This window comes from Phycodurus eques, chromosome 13 (genome assembly GCF_024500275.1).
Source record: "Phycodurus eques isolate BA_2022a chromosome 13, UOR_Pequ_1.1, whole genome shotgun sequence".
Lineage (NCBI taxonomy): Eukaryota > Metazoa > Chordata > Actinopteri > Syngnathiformes > Syngnathidae > Phycodurus > Phycodurus eques.
Genome location: NC_084537.1, coordinates 18,456,367 through 18,481,106, shown reverse-complemented (window position 1 = coordinate 18,481,106; position 24,740 = coordinate 18,456,367). Strand labels below are relative to the sequence as shown.

The following is a 24,740-nucleotide window of genomic DNA, read 5'->3' as shown; positions in this document are numbered from 1 at the left end:
CACTGTACTTTAGAATAACAGATACTAAGTACTGATTCAACTGCTGTACTTCAGTAAATGTAAAAAGTATAGACTTAAAGGTACAAAAGTGAAATGTAAAACAATGAATTTTTACTGTCAGTTATACCAAATAACGGTGGATAACTGGCACAATGAAAAACAACAAGAACCGTTGCACACAAAATTGTTTTCCGATTTCTTAACTAACAGTGGTCGTACTGAGAAGAAAAAAAAAAAGTGGCATGTAGTTCAAGCGCAAGCTCGTGTTGGCTCGACTTTTATATTCTCAAAAAGTGTTGCCTTAGCGTTGGTAACAATGTAACGGAGTAATCCAAAAAATACTAATTTAGCTAATGATAACAATTGATAACAGTTTATTTCAGATTAGATTGAGAATTTTTGCATGCCATAAACTTGTGTTTTTTAGGCTGGCACAAAACACAACATATTTGCCACAAATCCTTCTTGTAGCTGACAACATCAAACAATTTTCTTAAATAAGTGTATGGATGGGGAACCTTAACTCCAAATCTGTTGCTGTCGTAGTTAATGCACCCTTTTTTCCTTGGCCTTATATCGCAATCAGTAAGTCAAGATCGCAACTGCGGTTGATTTCTCGTTACGTTTTTACGCTGTGTCGTCATCCTAGAAGGTTAAAAAAGCCTATATGGACAAAGTAAGGAGTAGAAAGTACAGCCATCTGTAGTGAGTAAAAGTACAAAGTGGTCACAAAAATAAATAGTCAATTAATGTACAGATACCTGAAAAATCTACTTAGGTACAGTACCCATTTAATATGAAATGTTCCAGCATTGACTTTTTCCCCACTGACAGATGAGAGTACATAAGGATTGCTATTCCGCACCAAAACAATTCATAAGTCCATTATCCTCAAGCAGCCTCGCTGGTGGCAGAAGTGCAAATCCTGGAAGCGGTAATATTTACCCAGATATTTCCGCATAATTGGATAGCACCCGCGGCATAATCACATTTTGTGGGGGGGATTTCGCTCCTGACAAAAGCAATTTAAAAAGGTGGATAACAGGAGTGTTTTTATGATTTGTATTTTTTTTTTTTCAAGGAGGGAAGCTGTTTTTGCAAACAATTGTAAATATAAAAAAGCTTCCCTTACATGAGTGATTGGCACAGAGAACTGGCAAAAAGCTGTGTTTCCACCAAGTTTTCGCTATTTCACAGGATGTAATTCATGCCTGTAATAATGCCACAAATAGTCAAGTTCAATTCGGTCTACCATGGCACCGTTCTTCCTGACCAGACTTGGGTTTCTTCCACGGCTAGCTTTCGACCAAACAGTGAATCCAGCTTCACCCAACACAAGTGTGCTGTATCGCAGTTTTATACTTGGCTACTCAAGTACTTCACTTATATTATTATTAAATTCCCCAGCTATATCACAGCATCCAAAGGCTACCATGTAGAGTATTATTGTTTATTGTCGTATTTTTGTTTTGTTTTACTGTACCGTACTGTACTAATGTAACTGGTATCCCAACAAAAGCATAGTGAAAAATGGTACATATGGTAGAGGTCAGATATTTTGAGACACTTCACAAAGGAAGCACTAAAATATGTGAATAGAACCGGCTCGTATCGCTAGGTAAAATGAAGACCATAGAGATTGGGTCGTGCAAGACACACTGCGGTACTTTGCTTGGCCAACAGACAACAATAATGGGAAACGAAGAAGACAAAATGATTTCTTGATCAAGGTTTTAGCGTTCCAAACTGTACCGTAGCTAACTGAAATTAACTATCGCTTGATAGCTCAAGTCAGAGACACGTTATTAGTATTACCACATAGTTTCTAGGCAGGACACGCTCCACTGCAACATGATTGGCTCCTGTGTCGCCGGAAGGGCAGGCTATGCAGATGTAACAAGATGACCATCCCAAACATGTCACATTTGTCCATCCATCCATTTTCTTTCTTCTTATCCTCACTAGGGTCGCGGGCTGCTGGAGGCTATCCCAGCTATCTTTGGGCGGGAGGCGGGGTACACCCTGAACCGGTTGCCAGCCAATCGCAGGGCACATGGAAACAAACAACCATTCGCACTCACGGGCAATCCAGAGTCCTCAATCAACCCACCACGCATGCTTCTGGGATGTGGGAGGAAACCGGAGCGCCCGGAGAAAACCCACGCAGGCACGGAGAGAACTTGCAAACTCCACAGGTGGGGCCGGGATCCGAACCCCAGTCCCCAGAACTGTGAGGCAGATGTGCTAACCAGTGGTCCACCGTGCCGGCTATCACATTGGTATGAAATAAAAACAAAGAAGTTTGTTATGGTTAGGTTTACGGCTACGGTTGGGGCTTGAAGTGGTTTAGGATGGGTCAAGGTTAGGATTAGGGTGGGTTAGGGTTAGTGGGAAACATATTAACGCCACCACACTTAAGTCATATACTTCTTTTCCCGTCTGGAAGCTGTAGGGCGTGTTCTACCGGAATACAGCAGCCAATCATAGTGCAGCGGCGCATGTCCTGGAGCCAGTAATATTGGAGCAGGGCGGGTCCGGACTGGAAACTTCTGTATGTGGGAATCCTAATAACGCGTCAAAGATGGACACAAGATCCTAAGATTTTTTATTGAAGTTTTCGATATATTTTTCTACTATGGAAGGCCGATGAATGCGACCTTATATATATCACCACGCCCATCTTAAATGCTACTGCAGTGCCGCTTCAAGGCATATTGATGTGAACGTGATCAATTTTCTCTTTGATCCCAATCAGTGTGCGCGTGGATAGATTTTAGATCAGGCAGACTATATATAAACCGCTGGGTGTATTTGCAAAGGAAGCAGCATTCTACCTACCGACTCACTCAATTCTGTCAAGTCAAGACTTTCTGCTCATGCTTTGGTAGAGCTCTGATTTTATATTTTTAAATTTTCAAACTCATGAAAAAACAACTTGTAACCAGTCACAACCCTGACAGGAGTCCTGCTGTTAAAACCCAAACTATAATCTTTCCTTGTACCGTTCTATTCATTGTGCTTTGGCTTTGACAGTTACATCAGTTAGGATTTAGTTTATGAACACCTGTCGTTTTCCCATACATCTACAGATCTTGGTTTTCGCAGCCAGGAATAACACAGGAGCTCGACATGTATTATTGCAATTGCTGGTACTAAGTGAGAACACGTCCGGGGTGTCCTTTCCTCGTCCTCACTGGGAGACATACTGTCCAACTCGCACCTCTGCGAGATGTGTGACAGTCTTAGTGGTAAAACAGTTTTGACAGATCTGTCCTTCAGGCGATGCAGCGCAAAGTCGCCAAAGTAACACAACAATGATCGAAAGGACAACAAGCAAGACACCCGAGTTGCAGTAAAAGAGATACTGTACTTTTGACATGCCTTAATCCGTAAAACGCCAACAAACATTTTTGTAACATGTTTTTAATAAGAAAAATAGTACTCAACATTATTGTACTTTATTTAACATACAGTAACATCATTAAATAGAATGGTTTATAATTACTGCAACATCCATGCTAGTTTCGTAAGACCTTCATTGTGTTAGAATTAAGCTAACATAAATTGCAAAAAAGACATTTTAAATATTTTTTTAATGGCTGCTGTCTTCGGACAAATGTTAAATGTATATCAAACATTTATACAAATATGATACGATACACGTAAACACGAACAAAGCCTAAACACCGTCTATTTGCCATCTTTGGTGCATATACTGGATAGCGTATAGCTAGCTTCCACTGTGAGGCAACAGGCATTTTGCTTGTTTGCCTGAATACGGGTTACATCACCTCCGCTGGAACAGAATTCCATCGTAAACCGAGGACCCCTTGTAATGCGCTCCATTTCACCTCAACTGCTTCAAGTCGTGACTATTAACGGAATTACTTAAGAACAAATAATGGCTCATCATGCCCATCCTTCGTGATAAAACATTTACTTAGGACTAAGAAAATAGTGAGGAACACATCAATATTTTCAAATGACCCCCGTTGGTATGCCATAGATGTAGTAAATAAAGGGAGACAGTTTTCAGATACAGGATCTGCTAATTATACGCTGTTTGCCTCAATTACGTCGGATCGATATCTTTTGCCATGATGTGAGGGTAAGCCAAAACCCTGCGCTCTTGGCTGCACCTCTCCTGTTATCATATTATGATGAAGGCTTCGCCATTTATCACGACTGCAAGGACCGACGTTTAATATTAATCGCACACCCCGCAGTTAGACCTGACAGCTGCCGTTATACAACATTCAAAGACAAACAACAGTGTTTCTTGTTTGTTTACCATTTTATTTTTTCACGGGAGAAGTTCTCTAATGTTCTGAATTCCTTTTTCGGTTGCCTGTATTATACTGAGCGTGCTACCATAGCATGGATGTAAAACATTTGAGAACCCCAATCTAGCTTCGATATGGAGTTGTTATACAGTTACATGTATTATTCCTAATCCAGCAATTGGTGTGTCTGCCATCATGTTTGCTAGTGCATAAAGGTTAGCTTTAAATCAAACTCATGCGGCGCGAATGTGACTTAGCACACAATGCACAGGATATGTGAACCTGAAGATTAAAAGTAGATACTGTATATCCAGACCCGTCTACATAATAACCCCAAACCCAGGGGGTCTTGTCTCTCCTTTTGTTACCTTCCCCCTCTTGTACATGGGTGGCCTATGGAGAGTATTGTGGGTAATTAAATAGAGGGCATGATTGTGGAGGTGAGGTAGTTGCGGATGAACGTCATCGTGCGGCATACGTCCGTTGCCGTGACAAAAGGCCGTGCCTTACCGGGAGCAGCGGGAGTTGCTGTTCATGCGTGATGAACCCAGCCAGGCATCACAGCCTCGACAGTTATAGCCTCCTTCACACAGAGATCCCGCACCATTGCCAGAATGTCCAGCATTTAAAGTAACATGCGCGGCTTGAAAACCTAACTTGAAACCCTAACCCTGGCATGAAACCTTAGCTTGTAACCCTAACCATGGCTTGAAACCCTGATTTGAAACTCTAACCCATGTTTAAAACCTTAACAGAATCTTAAAAACTTACCTTAAATTTGAAGCCTTAATTTGAAACCCTAACCCATGTTTAAAACCTTAAGCCAGTCATGAAACCTTACTTTGAAACCCCAACCCTGGCTTGAAACTGTGACTTGAAACCCTAACCCTGGTTTAAAACCCTATATTAAACTCTAATCCATGTTTAAAACCTTAACCCAGTCTTAAAACTTAACCCCTGGCTTGAAACCTTGACTTGAAACCCTAACACGGATTAGAAACCCTAATTTGAAACCGTAACCGTGACCATAACTCATGTTTAAAACCTTAACCAAGTCTTGAAAACCTATTTTAAAACCCTAACCCATGTTTGAAACCTTAAACCGGTCTTGAAACCCTACTTGGAAATACTTGGGCGAAGTCGACCACACTGTCCTGATCCGATAGTACCTTCGAAAGCGGAAAATAGCTCTAAGTCAGTACAATTTATACAGAACAGGGACACGGACGTCGAACTGGTAATTTTCCACTCTTGGACTCGGAGAAAGGCGTGAAATGGTGTCTTTACAGGCAAGGGGGGGGTGTTGCGTTTTTTTTTGGGTTTTTTTCTCGTCATGCTGAAGTTACAAAGCCTCTAAGCCTACCTTGGTTACGATTCGCGACGCCAAGAGATGACGCATTTGCTCGATCTGCATAAAGACGGGGAAACATTATACGTCACACTGGGTTGTCACATAAGTCATGCCAGTTGAAGCACAGGGACAGCATGCATGTTCCCATGGACGTGAATCAAGAACACTTCAGTCGCGCATTTGGAGTAGTAGAATCAGTGACGTCCGCATGCGTCGTAGATGAATGACAAAGTTGGAGACATTTACATGTGGCGGCTGCTTCGTCACCCGCTACAAAAGAGTCACCTTCAGGCATCAGCATGCAGGGTGGGTGATGCATGCTGGGAGCCACATCCTTTAAAAAATTGACTTTTCTTCTCTGGCTGCGGGCAAATATTAGTCTGTGCTGTAGTGTGGGAGGCAGAAATGATTGTTTGCACTACCTGCTGATAGACCAACCCAAACATGTGGGATGCTAGCATAGTATTTTTTCCTCCTTTTGATAAACTCACCCTGTAGACCTACCTCACTAAAGCTTAGCATGGTTTTAATGCAGTTTTTGTTGTATTTTGTTCATACATATCTAGCTGGGTCCTCGGGTTACGACGGAGTTCCGTTCCTGGTTGCCTGGCAATGTAACCTGAATTATACTATGCTAACGCAGTAGAATAGTCATAATTACAGTAAATATTTGAATGCAAAATATTTCCAGTCCACAAATATAAAACAATCACATGTAAAACCGAGTACAGCGGGAACTGAGCATGTCTTCTTGTGCTAGTTTGTTGTGTGCAAACAAGTTATTGCAGAGCAGTTCCTAACCTTTAAACATTAATACTGTCATAAACCAAGGGCTCCTCTGTACAGTGGAACCTCAAAATTCAAACACCACTCATGTAATAGAATTCGGAAACAGATGTAAATTTTCTTGGAAAGTAAGTGTATTTTGCGTTACTTTTTTTTGTCCTGCTGCACCAAATGGGTACTACCGACAATAATAAAGGCACAGCGCCGTACTGGCTGTTAATGTCGGACGCTGGATTTAAAAAATATATCGGGAAAAAATAGTGTTACAGGAGTAACGAGTTAGCGTTCAGTGATTTCTATACCAAAATAGTGACATGCTGTCATGTGACAGCTCTGAAAATGTTAGAAATTGGGATGCAGGAAGTTGCATTTATATTGTATAGTCTATTATTTGTGGATTTTCGATATTGATGGCAGTTAATTCATGTTTTATGATGGCGACAGTTTGACTCTCAATAAGTAGATTCATTATATTTTTATTATTTTCTATTGGAAAAATTGGTGTAGATCGACCAGTGTCCTGGAATGGTGTTTGAAATAAATTTCCACAAAATGCTAATTAAGAAACCAGCTTACCAGTAGTTGTGTATTGCACTGCGTCAACATGAGGCTAAGCTCGTTAACTGTCCTCTTGTAATCTTCTCATCAAGTAGAACATTAAAATTAATTCCCCATAAGTGGCTTGACAGGATGAACTTTTGCACCACGGCAAAAATAACGAGCAGATGACAGAAATGGGAAGGAAGCGCAGTCTCGCATGCCGATGTTAGCGGTGTCATGCGGATTGATAAGGAAATGGTCAACTTACGTGCAGGTCCGTGACTACTGGGAATACCTGAAAAAAGAATGCAAGAGCAATGTTTCAGTAGAAAACATGCACAATCAATTTACTGAAAAGTGGTTTAAGTAAGTAATAAGAGGGGACTATGTAATCATGTACATTTGGTTCATAAGGGCTACAGTACAGGTACTAGCCTCAAATCCACCAAGCAGGTATGGTTTGGTTATGTTTGTAACAGTACGCTTATGTCAGTGTTTCCATTGTAAAGGGTCTCAAAAAGGTTGACCCGTACTGCCCCACGTTTCAGTAATTTTTTATTCTGCTACCGATGTCATTAGTGTGGTCCGGTTCAAAGCTAGCTGCTGTACGTTGATTGGTCAAGAGAAATGGTTAATTTTGTCTTACTTTGTCTGTTGTTTTTCTCGTCTTTGTGCCATTTATACAGAACAGTAACACGGAATGGGGGGGTTAGTCGACCCAGCGAGTTTCTGCCTCTGGAGCTAGTATCAGAACCGTAAAAGAGAGTTTACACTGTTGGCAATGCCAGGTTTTATTGCTACTATGGCTAGTGCTGTCCTACTTATAGCCTTGGTGTTTGTACTGATGAAGCCTGATCAGATGAGAGGCACAATATTTTCTTAGACAACGACAGTCCAGTTACGATCGATTCAATGCCCTGAGAATTCGGTTTTATTGCTACTATGGCTAGTGCTGTCCTACTTATAGCCTTGGTGTTTGAACTGATGAAGCCTGATCAGATGAGAGGCGCAATATTTTCTTAGACAACGACAGTCCAGTTACGATCGATTCAATGCCCTGAGAATTCGGTCTCATGCTTTTCACGTAGCCGGATCAAGAGGTACGATCCAAACCGTGAAGAACTGAACCAAACCTCTTGCTGGAAACGTGGCTTATGTCATGGAAGATTCGCCTTGAACAACCATCAGTTCTGATTACATACGCTATCGGTGTTTGGCTGTGTATGATGTTAATGTCATCAGCGGGGAAACCTCATAATACTGTGTCCCTCAGTGATTATTTTTCTAGGGCATTTTATTAAAACACCACTGGCTTCACTGTAAGTGTAGCAAGCGAAATGGAGGGAAAACAATATCGCCCTGTGAAGCCCAAAAGCATTCCGCCATGCTGACCAAGCTCCTCCTGACCTATTTTTTTTCAGGTATTTTAATAACTGTCTTTGACAGTTATTAAAATGACAACAAGAATAAAGAATTCCAGCAGCTTATGCACCAAATTTTTTTGTTGACCATATCTCATGGAAGTGGCCGATGTACTGTGACAATGATGTGTACTGATGTCATTACCATGATGACGGGGATGCAGCTAGGGGGCTGCATATTGAGTGGACCCTTGAGTGTAAAAAAATTGTGAAAAGTGCAAACTGCTAAGCCAACAGCAGGTATTGTGTTTTCCCTCACTGAGACAGCACTTCATAACCAAGTTTCTGAATTACTCTGTATATGTGGTGGACACAATTTACAAATCAACCTAAAAGTGGTTCTGGATCTTTGTCCGGCCTATCTGCCAAGTCGTGGGCTGGGAAATGTTGTGTATGGCCTAGGGTTGAACAACTTCCGATTTTTTGTAGTCAACGCCAAGCTGCTACCGTATCTGCACAACTGTTTTTTCTTCAACCTCCAAATAAAAAGATCGATCTTCCCGCCATAGACATATACTCCCCTGCCGTCCCCAGGTGGAATCACTACACCCCCCAACTCACTCATTCAATCACATTCCGACACTTGCTCATCCAATCACATTCAGACTCCTCCACTGCCTCACAGACAGTCGGAAATTGTAGAAGTGGAGGAAAGATTGCTTTGTAATAATGTATTGGAGCAACCCTGCTACTGACCGTGTTTCGTGGATCGTTGCTGGAGTTCTATAAATCCCAATTGTCTGTCAAGCAGCGAAGGTGTCTGAATGTAATATGTGATTGGATGAATAAATCAAGGGGGTAGGGAGACTGGAAGGAAGAGGATGAGCATGACAGCGTGTGTTTGTGGGATGAAGGTTTGAGCGAAACACCAGCTGGATGTTTTTTTTTTTGGGGGTGGGGGGTATTTACAGCCGACATTTACCGTTCATTCTGACAAAATGAGGTTGTTAATTGATCAGCACCCGTACTCATTTCAACATCTAAGCAGACGCTACAGTATATTCTCTGCATTTTCTCTGTTTCGGGAGGGTGTTTGGTGAATTTGCTAATTGACAGGTGAGGTTAGGATTTAGACTGGCATTTGTGTTTCAAATGAGCGTGCATAGCAATTGTGCTTTTGTTATATTTGAGGATAGACGTGCTAGTTGCTAAATCTCCATCCATCCATCCATCCATTTTCTGTACCGCTTTATCCTCACAAGGCTCTCGGGCGTGCTGGAGCCTATATGTTTAGTAAAATATTGACACTCTCTTTAGGCACCGCTTCTAGTTTGCTGTGCGTACACACCACCTGTTGAATTCAGCGGGGTGTCTGTGTTGTCTATGCCAAAACATGTGATTGGTGATTAAATGACTTCAAGCTCTAACTGTTATTGCAGGGTCGTACAGTCAATGCGTCGACTAATTGGTTAAACTCCTGGTTGGGGCTCACTCACAGGTACAGTTTCAGAACCAGGCAGATAACAAAAGATTTATTATTCACTTGTTTGTTTAATTTCACACATGATTGATGGGTAGGCATTCCATAGACCCAACTGTTTTTAAAGAAGCAATTAAAAAGTCACTTTTACATAAAATGTCCCCTTTAAAAGCTAAAGGGCCACGTAAATTCTAATACCTGAATCGAATGGACCTCATTGTGTTCCCACCTCCAAGACGAACGAGGAAAGGACGTGATTAAAGAGGAAAACCGTAATGAGAGATGAGTCCTATTGAAGCCTAATGACATTCTGCACGCTCAGCGTATTTGTCTTCATACAAGGGACTGTAAGTTTAATATTCCTGTTGGAAACACTAATGGATAAAGACATGGGGAATAGGAATAATCCAGGACAAAGATAAATTCATTCGGCACCCCAGGGTGAGCAATATTGTTTCGTCACTTCCATGTGTGACATTATTGCATTTTATGCTGCTGCCAAATAAGCACTAATATTGCTTTTGAAGCGGCTACACCCAGGTTTCATCAGTTCACTGCAGATGCGGCCATCTGTCGGCATTTCTTTCATTCGTTCTTTTTTTTTAATAACAGCCTGTCAATCCACAATGCAGCGGGTGGAAGGTGAATCCGGCAATATCTCCTCGGATTTCCATCGGTGCGTCACATGATGTTGCGTGTACAACAACAAAAGAGACGTGATATTATCGGGAACAAACTGCCGGAGAAGACACTCGCATTTCCTGCACAAAATCGCAGATCGATTGGAAATGCGATACGACCAAGCGGGGGTGATATCACGGAGCGGCTCGAGTCACCGTGAGAGCGTTCTGACGGCGAGGCTGACTCAGTGTGAACACATGAGCAGAGGGCTGGATCCTTCCACCATCTGGCCTCGCCTGCCTGTCCACCAGCAGCGCATCCCTGAGTGACTGTATTAAATTTATAGAGGCAACGAGACCCCACAGCCCCCACCCCCCGGAGGCATGGGATTTAATGAATGTGACTCAACTCGCATCCAAGATTATAATGTGGATAATGCAAAGGATCACCTTCTGCCTGCAAACAGGCAGAAAAATAGGCAGCATTTTAAGTGGACTCTTGACAGTGAATTTGGCGTTCAATTACTCATGAATGAATGAAATGGAAGATTATGGTAATTAATTCAACAGGCAGAATAGCAGGTATGGGAATTGTTACAACCCAATTCCAATGAAGTAGGGACGTTGTATTAAACATAAATAAAAACATAATACAATGATTTGCAAATCATGTTCAACCTATATTTAATTGAATACACTACAAAGACAAGATATTTAATGTTCTAACTGATAAACTTGATTGTTTTCAGCAAATAATCAGTAAATTTGAATTTTATGTCTGCAACACGTTCCAAAAAAGCTGGGACAGGTGGCAAAAAAGAGGAGGAGGGCTCATCAAACACCTGTTTGGAACATCCCACAGGTGAACGGGCTAATTGGGAACAGGTGGGTGGCATGATTGGGTATAAAAGGAGCTTCCCTGAATTGCTCAGTCATTCACAAGCAAAAATGGGGTGAGGTTTACCTCTTTGTGAACAAGTGCGTGAGAAAATAGTCGAACAGTTTAAGGACTATGTTCCTCCATGTACAATTGCAAGGAATTTAGGGATTTAATAATCTACGGTTCATAATATCATCAAAAGGTTCAGAGAATCTGGAGAAATCACTGCATGTAAGCGGCAAGGCCGAAAACCAACATTGAATGCCCGTGACCTTCGATCCCTAGGCGGCACTGCATCAAAAGCCGTCATCAATGTGTAAAGGATATCACCACATGGGCTCAGGAACACTTCCGAAAACCAATGTAAGCAAATACAGTTCGGCGCTACATCTGTAAATGCAACTTGAAACGCTACGATGCAAAGCAAAAGCCATTTATCAACAACACCCAGAAACACCGCTGGCTTCTCTGGGCCCGAGCTCCTCTAAGATGGACTGATGCAAAGTGGAAAAGTGTTCTGTGGTCTGACAAGTCCACATTTCAAATTGTTTTTGGAAATTGTGGACGTCGTGTCCTCCGGGCCAAAGAGGAAAAGAACCATCCGGACTGTTATGGACGCAAAGTTCAAAAGCCAGCATCTGTGATGGTATGGGGCTGTGTTATTGCCAATGGCATGGGTAACTTACACATCTGTGAAGGCACCATTAATGCTGAAAGGTACATACAGGTTTTGGAGAAACATATGCTGCCATCCAAGCAATGTCTTTTTCATGGACACCCCTGCTTATTTCAGTAAGACAGTGCCAAACCACATTCTGCATGTGTTACAACAGCGTGGCTTCGTAGTAAAAGAGTGCGGGTACTAGACTGGCCTGCCTGCAGTCCAGACGGGTCCACCTACAAAGCTTCAACAATTGGTGTCCTCAGTTCCCAAACGTTTATTGAATGTTGTTAAAAGAAAAGGTGATGTAACACAGTGGTAAACATGACCCTGTCCCAGCTTTTTTTGGAACGTGTTGTAGCCATAAAATTCAAAGTTAATGATTATTTGCTAAAAACAATAACGTTTACCAGTTTGAACATGAAATATCTTGTCTTTGTAGTGTATTCAATTAATTATAGGTTGAACATGATTTGCAAATCATTGTATTCTGTTTTTATTTATGTTTAACACAACGTCGCAACTTCATTGGATTTGGGGTTGCACAACAAGGCCAAAATGCCTAATGGCCCTTTTGAGAGGAAGAACTTCACAAATGAATGTGACAACAACGATAACAAAAAATAAATACAAATTGGATGTCTCAACGGTGGTATAATGGATGGTGGCTAAGTGGTTAGCACATTTTCCTCATAGTTTTGAGGCCTGAGGTTTCAATCTCGGCTCCATCCTCCCTTTGTGGAGTTTGCGTGTTCTACTTGTGCTCTCGTGGATTTTCTTCGGGTACTCGGGCTTCCTTCCACTTTGCAAAATCATGCATGTTAAGTTCATTGAAGACTATAAATTGTCCAGGTGTGTATGTGAATGGATGTTTGTCTTTATGTGTCCTCTGAACGGCTGGCGACCAGACCAGGGTGTACGCCACCTCTTGCCCAAAGTCAGCTAGAATAGGCTTCAGCTTCAGGTTTGCCCTGACCAAGCACGATAGAAAATGGATGGGTAATATCTCAACAAGTGTTTTCATTTGGAAAATCTGAGTTTCGTGACGCAATACACAAAAAACACAGTCCAATCAGGCCTATCTTTTTACTAGGCAACTTTTGATTCGATGATTAAACTACCAGCGTGAACGCTCGAGCCACGGGACCAAATACTCACACCATGTGTCTTTTTTGTTTGGTTTTACTTTGGTTAGGAATAAAGTCCCAAACTACAGTTGTGGATGTAGCCTAAGAGGTGTGATACCCCTTATAAACTGAGCTGGTGCCAGTGCTGGTACTGGGTACTCATGGAGCCCACCCAGAGCTACAGTACATCATTATTCTTCTTTCTTGCTTTTTCCCTATATGGAGTTGCTCTTTTATGGACGGATGCCCTTCCTGACTCAAACCCTCCCGATTTATACATTTACTCAGTTGAGTTGAGCTTGCGCTCCCAGAGGATCGGTCAGCTTACGGCAACTGCAGCTCCCAGTTGGTCTCCCATCCATCCAAGTACTAACCAGGTCTGACCCAGTTCAGCTTCTGAGATCAGACAAGATTAGGCGTTCTCAGAGTAGTATTGCTGTCCAGAGTTACATCAAGTCTTGAATATATCGTCCATACGTCACCGTATGTATCTGTGATTAAAGTAGCTTGTGATTAGGGTTTACTAACTTCTTGCCATTTTGTGGACTAAAAATGTGTGCACTAATTTAGCCCCTGAACTAGCACTGGCACCAGCTCAATGTGAACAGGGTATGAGATACTGTAGCCATGGTAATGTCACTAGGTACAATATATAGTCCTTGTCTATGTTAAGCTGCTGTTAAGGAGATGTGGTTGTACCAGGAGTATTTTGAATATCTTTTCCAGCGAGTTTCCCAAGGATTTGATACATTCCATGGCGTCAAAACTCATCAAACATTTAGCTGAAAAACTTGAGCAGAAGCCACCACAAATCCTTCAGAAATAGTTAGTACTTAGCAACTTTTGTACTTTCCTTAGGATTCATGCCCAGAAATGAGTTGAATTCCTGCAGCACATGCTTGTTGGCGTCACCATGGCCCACTGGGGGGTAAGTCAGGGGAGCACTTGAACATGACTAGATGGCCGATCTTAGGTATGACTCAGCACAACAACAACAACTAGACCGGAGATTTGAAACCCCAATCAGACAGTTATGCTTTCCACAAAGATTGCCATGGTGACGCCATTAACAGCTGTTAGCTGTAACCAGACGGTATCCATGGTGAAGGTTGGCAACGCACTCACATATATTTGCAGTTCCTTTGGGTATTGGGAGGTAGGAGCCCACGCTCCAGGCTCGGCCGTGGTAGTGCCTCTTGCAGCGGCTGCAGTCGGGCCCTGTGGTGTTGTGTTCGCACTCGCAGCCCAGCTTCCCCTTGTCGAACACGCAGCTGTTGGCATGCAGGTTGCACTTGCACCTGAGACCGAGAAAGAGAGCACAGCACACAAAACGGTCGCCTGAGGAATTTATGGCAAAAAGTTGCTTTGTTTTGACGGCGCTAAATTGAAATCCCGCTTGAGTTGTTCGACTCGGCTCAAAGCTTGATTATTCTCTGCTTTGGAGAAAAAAAAAAAAGAAAGACAAGGCCTCATTTGTCAGTGCCTCTGCAAAGAGAACAGGGACAGCTAAATGAAAGGCACTCTTTGCTCAGGGAGCTTGAAACAGGGATCTGATTGAGTGGCGATAGCTTGAAGATAAGCTCGTCTTTCCCTATTTTGACCAAGACGTTAAGAGGGTACAACCGGTGTTACGGAAAGGGTCTACGGGTGGGTGACCGTCCAGTCGATTTGATACCCTACCCTTCCCCAGAGCATCGAGCGGCTGTTTTGTTTTTACAAAGAGGCTTAGAGCAAAGACGTCTATCATTCAAGACGAGGGCTGGATACGCGATGCGGGTGAACACGAGACGGAGAAATGACAGCGCCGGTCCGAAATACATCCATTCTAATTGACTTCCTGGCCTCGCGGTGACATCTCGCATTAATGATAGATCACTGAAGGGAGAAGGGGAAACTATACCCTGCAGCACGGGAAGGAGATGGTCCGTAAATGAGAGTTAACAATACGCAGCGCACTGCAGATGTCTGGCTAGAGCCACCGATATGTTCATTATGCACTGAAGTGTATTACTAACCTATGCTAAAGGAGTAGGAGAGTCATAATTACATTATACGTTTTAACTCTTTTTTTAACTACTGAGCGTCTCTCTCTCCCTCTCACACTCTCTAGCTCTTAATTTTTTTCAATTATTAATTTTGTTTTTCCTGCCTTCACACTCTTACACAAGTGTATCAGTGCCCATAGGCCAATGAGGAAGCTGGTGAAATGGTGACGATACAATTAATAAACTGTTTTCTAGTTTTAGTACTTTCTAGCACAATTTTTGTTTATTGATTAATTAAAATTATTATTTGACCATACCTAATTTTATTTATGAAAATCGGATGCCTTGAACAGATTAATTTCCAATTATTTCTTTAAAGGAAAATATAACTAAATCAAACACCTCAATAGCCTCTTGGGTGGATTGCGGATTCCGAATGTCTATGTTCAAACCATATTGTACATTAATTTGTAACATTAAACCCTGATTAAGTGCTAAAATGTTTCATTTGATGCCATAAAACACCACTTTTTTTAATATATCAGATCTGATCGTGTATTGACAACCAGAACACATTAGCAGTGACTTTAGCCCACCTCATACCACACATTTCCCCATAGTCCATAACTTTTTAATCAATGAAACCCCCACCACCCACCACTACCACCATGCTCTATGAAATTAATGACTGGGTGTTGCCCTTCTGCCACGCAGACAGCAGTCGCTCCCTGAAGTCAAGAGCGATTACATTTGACCTTCCACTTAATTAAAAACCAGCAAAATCTGGATCATCTGGCCTCGACAGGCGCGGTGAGAGAATGTGGAGTCTTAGGGGTAGGGATTGCAGTGACTGAATGCTTTTGCCGCTAGCACTGTCATTTAAAAAAAAAAAAAAAAAAAAAAAAATCGGGAGTTTTTCTTATTCCCAATACAACACTCAGGAGCAAGTGCAGCCCTTTTGGTTACAAATACATTTATATGGTTAAGGTGACCTTATAGCCACTCTCAGCCCCAAAACCGCTATTCCCCCAAATTCCCCTCCCCCCGCCAAAAAAAAAAAAAAACACAATTAAGAAGGCATTAGATGTATACTATTGAAATTCAGTGCAGCTTTACAGATACCACTATATATAGACATAATAACTGAGGAATTTGTTGATTGTTAGGAGTTCGGTATGAAAAAATCACAGTTTAGTCCATACCTTGGTTTTAGGGTTACAGTTCTGTTCCCATTCGGTACAGTTGGGGAACAAAATGCTTAACATAAATAGGATAAAATTTAGTAACATTGAAAATTGAAACATAAAATTTTTTTAAAACTGCTAGTAGTAATTTTTCCAATAAATGATAATATGCTTTAATAAACAAAATAATACATACATTAAAACAAAAATTAATATTTTCTTTTTAGGAAAGTAAATCAATAGTATTTCTTCCTTTTAGGAAACAAAGGATGCAGCCAAGTGCAACAGTGACAGTTTGAACAGTGTGAATTATGATGCTATAAAATCACCAGTGTTATTTGTTATTGTTTTGGTTCATATGGCCGGTAGGCTTTACACGATCAGGATTTTTGGGGCTGATCACCGATCAGCGAGTTGAAAAAAACGATAACCGACCACCGAGCCGATCACAAGATGGAGGAATGTGTCTATTTAAATGACCTGTTCATTTACTGTATATACTTGTGTACTTAATTGCTCAAAAAAATATATTTACAATAAATCATGTATCTTTGTTCAGCTATTTATGCCAGTGAGGCATAGTGACAGACAGAACAAATGCTAAATGGTCTTCTATTAGATGACAGGAAGTACATACAGTAATTAATGTATTCACTTTTTGTGACTTTTTTGTTTGTTGGTGATCCGTGAGATTTTTCAATTGTAAAATATGTTCCTTGGCTCCATAAAGGTTGGAAATCACTGCTCTAGTCAGACCGTTTATTCTTATCAGTCAGGTCAAACCAACATTGCATGACAGAAATAATGGGTGCTAACTTACTGTAATTAAATTACTTTATTTTTAATGAAATTACTTCACCCACACCGAAACATGAGGGCATGATTCGACAGAAGAGTGAGCGGCATGTTTACGTCCAACCGTTTGTGGTAGCACTAGCTTGCTAAGCTACATAACGTTTTCTTGCCTGCTTGCGAGCCGTATCGTATTCAAAGTACGGGAACATACCTCAAGTCCTCTCCTACCCTGAGCACCGGTGGCCACCAACACACGTTTTCCCCCATTTTTTCATTATAATACAAAGTCGGCACGCTCCACTCTTGTAGTCGGTAACGGGTGTATCCGGTCGCATTTGAGTTGACAAGATAAAGCCCAATGATCGTAAAAAACGGGATGCGGTGGTATCGGAATACAAGATTTTATTGCAGTAGTCTGACAGTGCAATTGTGAAATTTGTCTTGTAGTCTGATCCGGCATTACGTGTTGTCTGTCTCAGACGTGTTGTCTGTTCCACACCGCCGACATGTTTTTTTTTATTTTAGTTTTTTTTAATAACTTTATTGGCTGTCAGATATTTCCAATACTACGTCAAAAGATATAAACTAGCTATAAACTAGCTTTTGGATTCAAATATACTGTGCACGATGGCGACGCGGAGTAAATGTCTTTTGCGGAGATCGGATCGGCGAATTATGATCGGCTATTAAAGCCGATCAGCATAAAATGCTAAATATCGGCCGATACCGATAAAATCGGTTTAAAGTCTAATGGCCAATAATGTGAGTGAGAGTGTAGTTGGCTGTTGCTGACTCAGGTAAGCAGCTGGCTGTTAATTGGCTAACCATGAGAGTCTGCATGTTGAGTGTGTGTGTGTATATATATATATATATATATATGTGTGTATTTATATATATATATATATATATATATATGTGTATATATATATGTGTGTATATATATATATGTGTGTATATATATATATATATGTGTGTGTGTATATATATATATATATATATATATATATATATGTGTGTATATATATATATATATATCCACAATCTTCCCTCAGAGGTATACTCGAGTTATTCAAATTCAATTTAGAGAAAAATGAATAGTTTTAGAGGAGCTACAAAGCGTTTGCCTATTATTTTATGCTCCCCAATGTTCCCCTGAAGCAGTCGACTAACTCTGTGTACCCCTCCGCCGCCGCCTCCTCCGGTGGGAATTGCGAGCTCATAAAAGCGGCGCTTCGCGCACACTTCAGCTGCAACCAGACACTTAAAAGTAGTCTAAATTTGTAAGCTCCTCCGCAACCGCCTTCGCGACAGGCACGGCGCCCTGCCGCAAAAACACACACGGGGGAGATCTAAACCCCCAGGATATCGGAGACACCGCTTCAGTGGTCGTGGCGAGATTTGCCAGTAAAACAGCATAATGATCATCTAGCATTTCATTTACTGACGTGTGAATATCCTTCTAAACCTCTCAGCGTCTTTCTCCGGCTGCAAGCTTGAAAATATTGTCATAGTTTCATGCGATATTGAGAGGATTAACCGCTGTCCCCTGCAAAAAAAAGTGGTAGGATTACACAGGATTTGGGCAGGGTGTCTGTAGGTTTATCGGCAACCCTTAACTAAATTCACAATTTTCACGATTTTAAAAGATCTTAAATCTGTCTTTTTTGACGTCAAACTGCTACACTGCTAGTTTGCGTGTGCTAACTGCTAGGATTTTACACAAATCTCATGATTATATTTTACATTGAAGTAGTGCAAATCAAAGCCTCATAGCTAATTTAACTACCCGATTGCCTGCATGAATCAGAATCTGTATTGCCAATCGTCACATAACTGTATTGTCATACGTCAATATAACTTTGGTTAACCAAGGTTGTCAGTGCTTACGATTCCATGTCATTATTATTAAAGCAAAGTAACAGTGTTTAGCTCATATTCATTGCCTTGTGAGTTGAATTCATCAAATTGTTACGCTGCTTCTACTTTGGTGTGATACCAGGTCTGTTTTATTTTATCAATTTTCATCAAATTTTGACAAATTGTCTTTAGCAAGAACCGGGCAGGTTTTGATGTAACAATACAGCCATATTGACACAAACTAATAACAATAAAAAGTAAAGAAACAATCTGCTAGATCCCACACAAAGATGGCTAAAAGTTCACTGGCAATTTATTTCTGCTTCATTTTAGATGCAGTGAACCCTCACGTATTCACAAATTCCCCTATTCAGTTTTTTTCCCCCCTTTCCTAAGCTACACCTGGAAACTGTTTTGTGGGGCAAAAAGCGAAAATAATTGTCTGGCCTTGTTCTTTCTCCTTTTAGTATATTTTTTTCAAATACAGTATACAGTGAACCCTGCCTATTTGCAGTTTGCCATTTATGAATTCACCTATTTGTGTATTTTTCTGCTCTTTGCTATGATGCTACGAGATGGTGCAAAAGCCTAATAGGAAAGTAGTAATTGGTGTCAAGGAAGTATGTTAGAGTGATACATCTCGACTGAGAGACTAAGATTTTCTTTTTATGTCGAGACGCTCAATGCAGTTTAATAGGGGCGGTTCGTGGAAGTTAGGGAGAGTCTTTCGTCTTTCAACCGTGTGCATGTTCACATGCACACGGTTGTCTTCGGGCAGCAGTGATATTCATTGTTAGCGCTCTGCTATTCAGAGACTGTTCTCGAGTTACTTGCACTCGTGTCAGGCAACAGCTAACGAAGCAAAGCATTTATTTATCTTCCTACTCCTTACAATAAGCCAAGAAACTCTCGACAGAAATGTATGATACTTGCTGGAATTGGCACACGCGACCCCGCTAATCCCAAATGCTCACATGCAGTACACACACACACATATATATATGTGTGTGTGGTAGCTGTTGCCGGCGTGATTGACAGAATTCACAAGTCAGGTTCAAGTGCAGGTCTGCACAACCAAGCAGCGTTACTACAGTAGGGAGAGGGGGCAGGTTTTTCCCTACTAAAGATGCCTGTCACATGCTGCGATGTTTACTGCCAGTCATCCGGCGGTCTCCAGGCTTTAATTAGCGCTTATTAAAGGCAGCGCAGCGTTTGTAAATAAAATACGTGGAGATTATGTATATATCACAGCAAGTGATCTCTGGAGGGATGGGTAGCAGTAGTCGACATTTCTACGCGAAGTGTATGATCACGTTGTACAAGTAGGGCAACAAACACGTTCGGGGGCTTTGCGAATTCTCATGTTGCGCTTTTCGCAATTGTGCATTCACGCCTGAGTAACAGTGCCGCAAGGCGTGTTTGTTGTTGTTGTTAAAAACACAGGAGCGCAGAAATAGTAGTCCTCTGTCTACATTAATGTCTACCGTTGCTAATTGTTTTACGGCTTCCATTGCTTTTTGGATGAATATAAAGATAGGGAGGCAGGAGCTTGGAAGGGATGCTGTGTTTACAGGCAGACGTAGAGCTGAGCGATATGGCCTTTTTTTCCCCAGCACCAAAATAAAATTTCCAACAATTTTTCCCTTTCACTCAATTTTTCCCTTTCACTTATAGAAAAAACAAATGGCAATGGCATTCATTATTCAAGACAAAATTTGCTTTTATTTTTTTTGTCTTCTGGGATTTCCGGTGAGCAGATTCTAGAGCATTCTCGATTCGGACTCCAGTACATTGGAATGCCCTACCTGTGATTACCATCCATCCATCCATCCATCCATTTTCTGTATCGCTTTATCCTCAAAAGGGTCGCGGGCGTGCTGGAGCCTATCCCAGTTATCTTCGGGCGAGAGGCGGGGTACACCCTGAACTGGTCGCCAGCCAATCGCAGGGCACATACAAACAAACAACCATTCGCACACACATTCACACCTAATTTAGAGTCTTCAATCTACCTACCATGCATGTCTTTGGGATATGGAAGGAAACCGGAGTGCCCGGAGAAAACCCACGCAGGCACGGGGAGAACATGCAAACTCCACACAGGCGGGGCCGGGATTTGAACCCCGGTCCTCAGAACTGTGAGGCAGATGTGCTAACCAGTCGATCACCGTGCCGCCCTGTGATGACCTTCTATAGAAATATTACACTCTTGACATTTGAAATGGACTCTCATGCTGTTATAACTAACATTGTATAGCATCATATCATCTGATTATTGTTGCCCACTTGGTATCCATTGCAGCCTGGTCTTCCAGTAAGGGGGATCCCTCCATTTGTGATCCCTTGTCAATGTATATTTGTTTTTTCTCCTCACATCTTTTCTCACTTTTTTCCTCCCTGGATGGGGGAGTCTAGATTAGGGGATGTTGTTGATTTTTGTGAACTGTGGGCCTGTGAAGTCCTTTGAGGCTCTTTTGTGAATAAGCGCTATATTACTAAAATTGGCTTGAGTTGCTTTATTTCCCCTGGTATCAAGCAAGCTTTCAAATGCCCCCAGCTTTAACTTGCTTCCATAGAAATAACAGAAATAAATATTTTCTTATTTACGGATAATGTAAAAACGGTTTATTGAAAACGTATGAAAACATGATACTTAACGTAAAAGATGACCTTTTTAAATGTTCAACAATTTAACATCTGAAAATGAAGTGTAAAACTGACTAGCTCAGCTGGTGCACATGTCCGCATTCCTTCCAGCTCTCTCACGGCCTTGTTTCATGGAGAGTTGCGCAGGTAAGGCAAGGTGACCTCTGTGAAATATTTAGAGACAAAACTTAACAAGGTGTCAAGAAATGATTGCTTTTGCAACATATAGACGGGCATTGTGTCGTTGGCAAACATCGGAATTGTGTCACCTGAAGTGGTGGCGTGAATCCAATCTGACAGTCATTTGGGTTTTCATGTTACATTGTTCAAATATGTTCACAATGTGTTAAAAATGTTTTTGGAGTATAAATGTTTTTAAAGGGATGAGTAAAAGTCAAAGTCTCTATACCACAAATTTTCACCTATTGCGGGTGGGTCTGAAACACATCCCAGCGATAAACAGGGGTTTAACTTTATGCTGAATAATTTTGTTCGTTCAACTTCACTCATCAAGATATTGTGCAGATTTTCTGAAGCGTGATATTACCTGCCTTTGAAACATCACAAATTTCGAGCAGCATCGGGCATTGAAATTTAAGTTTGTATTCCCATGCAGCCGAAAATTGGGAGAGCGTTGAATTAACTTGCGATCCGTCCTCGATATCTCTTCAACAATTTGAGAAGCTGGGGTGGGGGGTGGGACACAAACAATTGTCCCGAGATGTATTACATCAGACACGGAAGAATGACAAAAATTGGCCACGGCGCGGTGCGACGGAAACAAGCGTAATCGGACCGCTCAATTTCATGGTGATGCATCCCGGCATAATGAGGTGACTTTGCAGTCTTCCCTTTTCCCCCCGAGACGAATTTCAACGGCGTTTGCAAATGTAGGACGTGTGATGCGATATTGTCGAACCCGTTATGTCAGTTCTGCAGTGTCGGGTTGATTTTGCGGCGCCTCAAGGTCGCGTTTACGCTTGATCGATACTCCTACATACAATCCATTTAACAGATGATTGCTATTCAATATGCACTTCAACCAACTTAAGTTAGCTCGTTTAAGCGCGGATCAGATCTCAAATGCGGCTCGTCTATGCCTTTATTGGGAACGACTGACCTACCGTGTCATGTAGCAATGACCCGGTCGACTCCTAGCATGTTTTAGCTCATTAAAGCTAACGTCATTGCTATTCCAACTCTCAAAAACCAGACACGTTTTTACACATTTGACCTCAAGTGCACCAGCGCTTTTTCATATTTTAATGAAATTGGTGTATAAATTAAATTCCTTTTGCATATTTATAGTAGTGGAAACTTATCCATCCATCCATCCATCCATTCTCTGAGCCGCTTCTCCTCACTAGGGTCGCGGGCGTGCTGGAGCCTATCCCAGCTGTCATCGGGCAGGAGGCGGGGTACACACTGAACTGGTTGCCAGCCAATCGCAGGGCACATACAAACAAACAACCATTCACACTCACATTCACACCTACGGGCAATTTAGAGTTATCAATTAACCTACCATGCATGTTTTTCGGATGTGGGAGGAAACCGGAGTGCCCGGAGAAGACCCACGCAGGCACGGAGAGAACATCCAAACTCCACACAGGCGGGGCCGGGGTTTGAACCCCGGTCCTCAGAACTGTGAGGCAGACGCTCTAACCAGTTGTCAACCGTGCCGCCATGGAAACTTAATGATAGAATTTTTTTTTGGTATGCCAAATATGTTTAGAATTGCCTATATTAAGAGTTTAAACCATAAATATACCACCAACTATGACCCCAAAACACTTTAACGTCATTTCAACTAATTTTACAACATTACCCTTTGAAAATGGCTTGCTGATAATTTGTACATGCGGCAAAGATTTCGCTTAACTTCTACTAACAACTCAGGCTAAACTTAGCTCCTCCCCAACAGACAAAGCTGGTCTATCAGTCGAAATGTATCATTTCAACTTATTTCCTTGACACCTTTACTGTACTACTTTCTTATTTAGACAGGGCTTGGTAGCATCTTGTGGCAATTTTGGGCATTTGAGAGAGAGCACAAACAATGCAAATGGGTGAGTTTTTAGTAGGTTAGGCTATATCCCACTTTGTTGCGAAAGAGGCAAAGGCGGATGAATACCACGTGTTCAGATTTTCTGCAATTCTTTTGTTTACATATAAAGAGTGATCCATGAAATGTGGATGGTTCTGTGTCAAAGGCAAAGACACACACAAAAAAGAAGCTGTCTCAGATGCTCTTTTCCAGGCTCTCTGTGTGAAAGAGGCTAAAAACACCCATAAGTCATTCTGTGGTATATTTTCAAATCAGATTTCACCATTTGGACACCTGGATGACAGATCGACATAGCCTTGAAAGATGTCAAAAAACCACACTCCTGGAAAGAATAGTTGTCAAGTTATTCCAGTTTGTTATTCCAAACTTTCTGCAAGGCGTAAGTTTCTCCTCGGCCGCCTTGATCCTTCCTCCCCACCTCTCCCCTGTATGTCAGCCCTATCACTTCTCAGAACATGCAAGCCTTTCCGAGTGTCATGTCAGGAAAGGTTTCTTCCAGAGGCCTTCACTATGCATTTATACAGCATGGAGACGTATTACGGCTTCTGACCATGACCGGCTTGAGAGAGAATAGGTGAGGAGGCGAGCCAGGGGAGGCTGCTTGCTCAGTAAGGGTGTCTGGTAGTCGCAGCTTAAATACATCAATCTCGCACCATAGACCATAGACTAAAGACAAAGGCTTTCCCTTTAAATTAAATTTACTTTCTGACAGAAGTTCAAGCACAGTTCTTCAAAGGACCTGAAAGCCAATCTATCGGAATGCTAACTAGGGATAAGCGTTTGATGACATTTCTTTTGATTGACAAAAACTACATGAAAGAATCAAACCTCTGTAGCAATTCATATTTGATGAGTAACTTTTCTTACAGTTCCGTTCGAGTTCCATTGTCATCATTTACATTTCACTCTAATGCATGTTTTCACACTGATTTTTATTTTTCTTACGTTACAGAGGCGATGCCGAGTTACACAAATACACTGTGAATGCGGTGTGAAAACTGTGCAAATTGGTACACAACAGTGTATATGGTATCTTTCGTGTTGTTTAGGGAATTAAAAAAAAAAAAAAAACCTCAATCTTTTATAAGGCTCAAAATCAGCTGTTTACTATGAATA

At 41.6% G+C, this 24,740-nt stretch overlaps 1 protein-coding gene across 2 annotated transcripts in view; it reads right to left on the bottom strand.

Annotated features, from left to right (window-relative positions):
* The window catches only part of LOC133411637 (netrin-G1-like), a 62,598-nt gene that overhangs the window by 2,907 nt on the left and 34,951 nt on the right, over window positions 1-24,740 (bottom strand). Inside the window, exons 3-5 of one of the 2 annotated variants that reach the window (XM_061694225.1) lie at window positions 14,215-14,387; window positions 7,229-7,255; window positions 5,647-5,691 (exon numbers count right to left, since the gene is read on the bottom strand). In XM_061694225.1, coding sequence (XP_061550209.1) covers window positions 5,647-5,691; window positions 7,229-7,255; window positions 14,215-14,387 — 245 coding nt within the window. The remainder of the gene's footprint in view (window positions 1-5,646; window positions 5,692-7,228; window positions 7,256-14,214; window positions 14,388-24,740) is intronic. The other variant, XM_061694226.1, reaches the window with a different exon arrangement.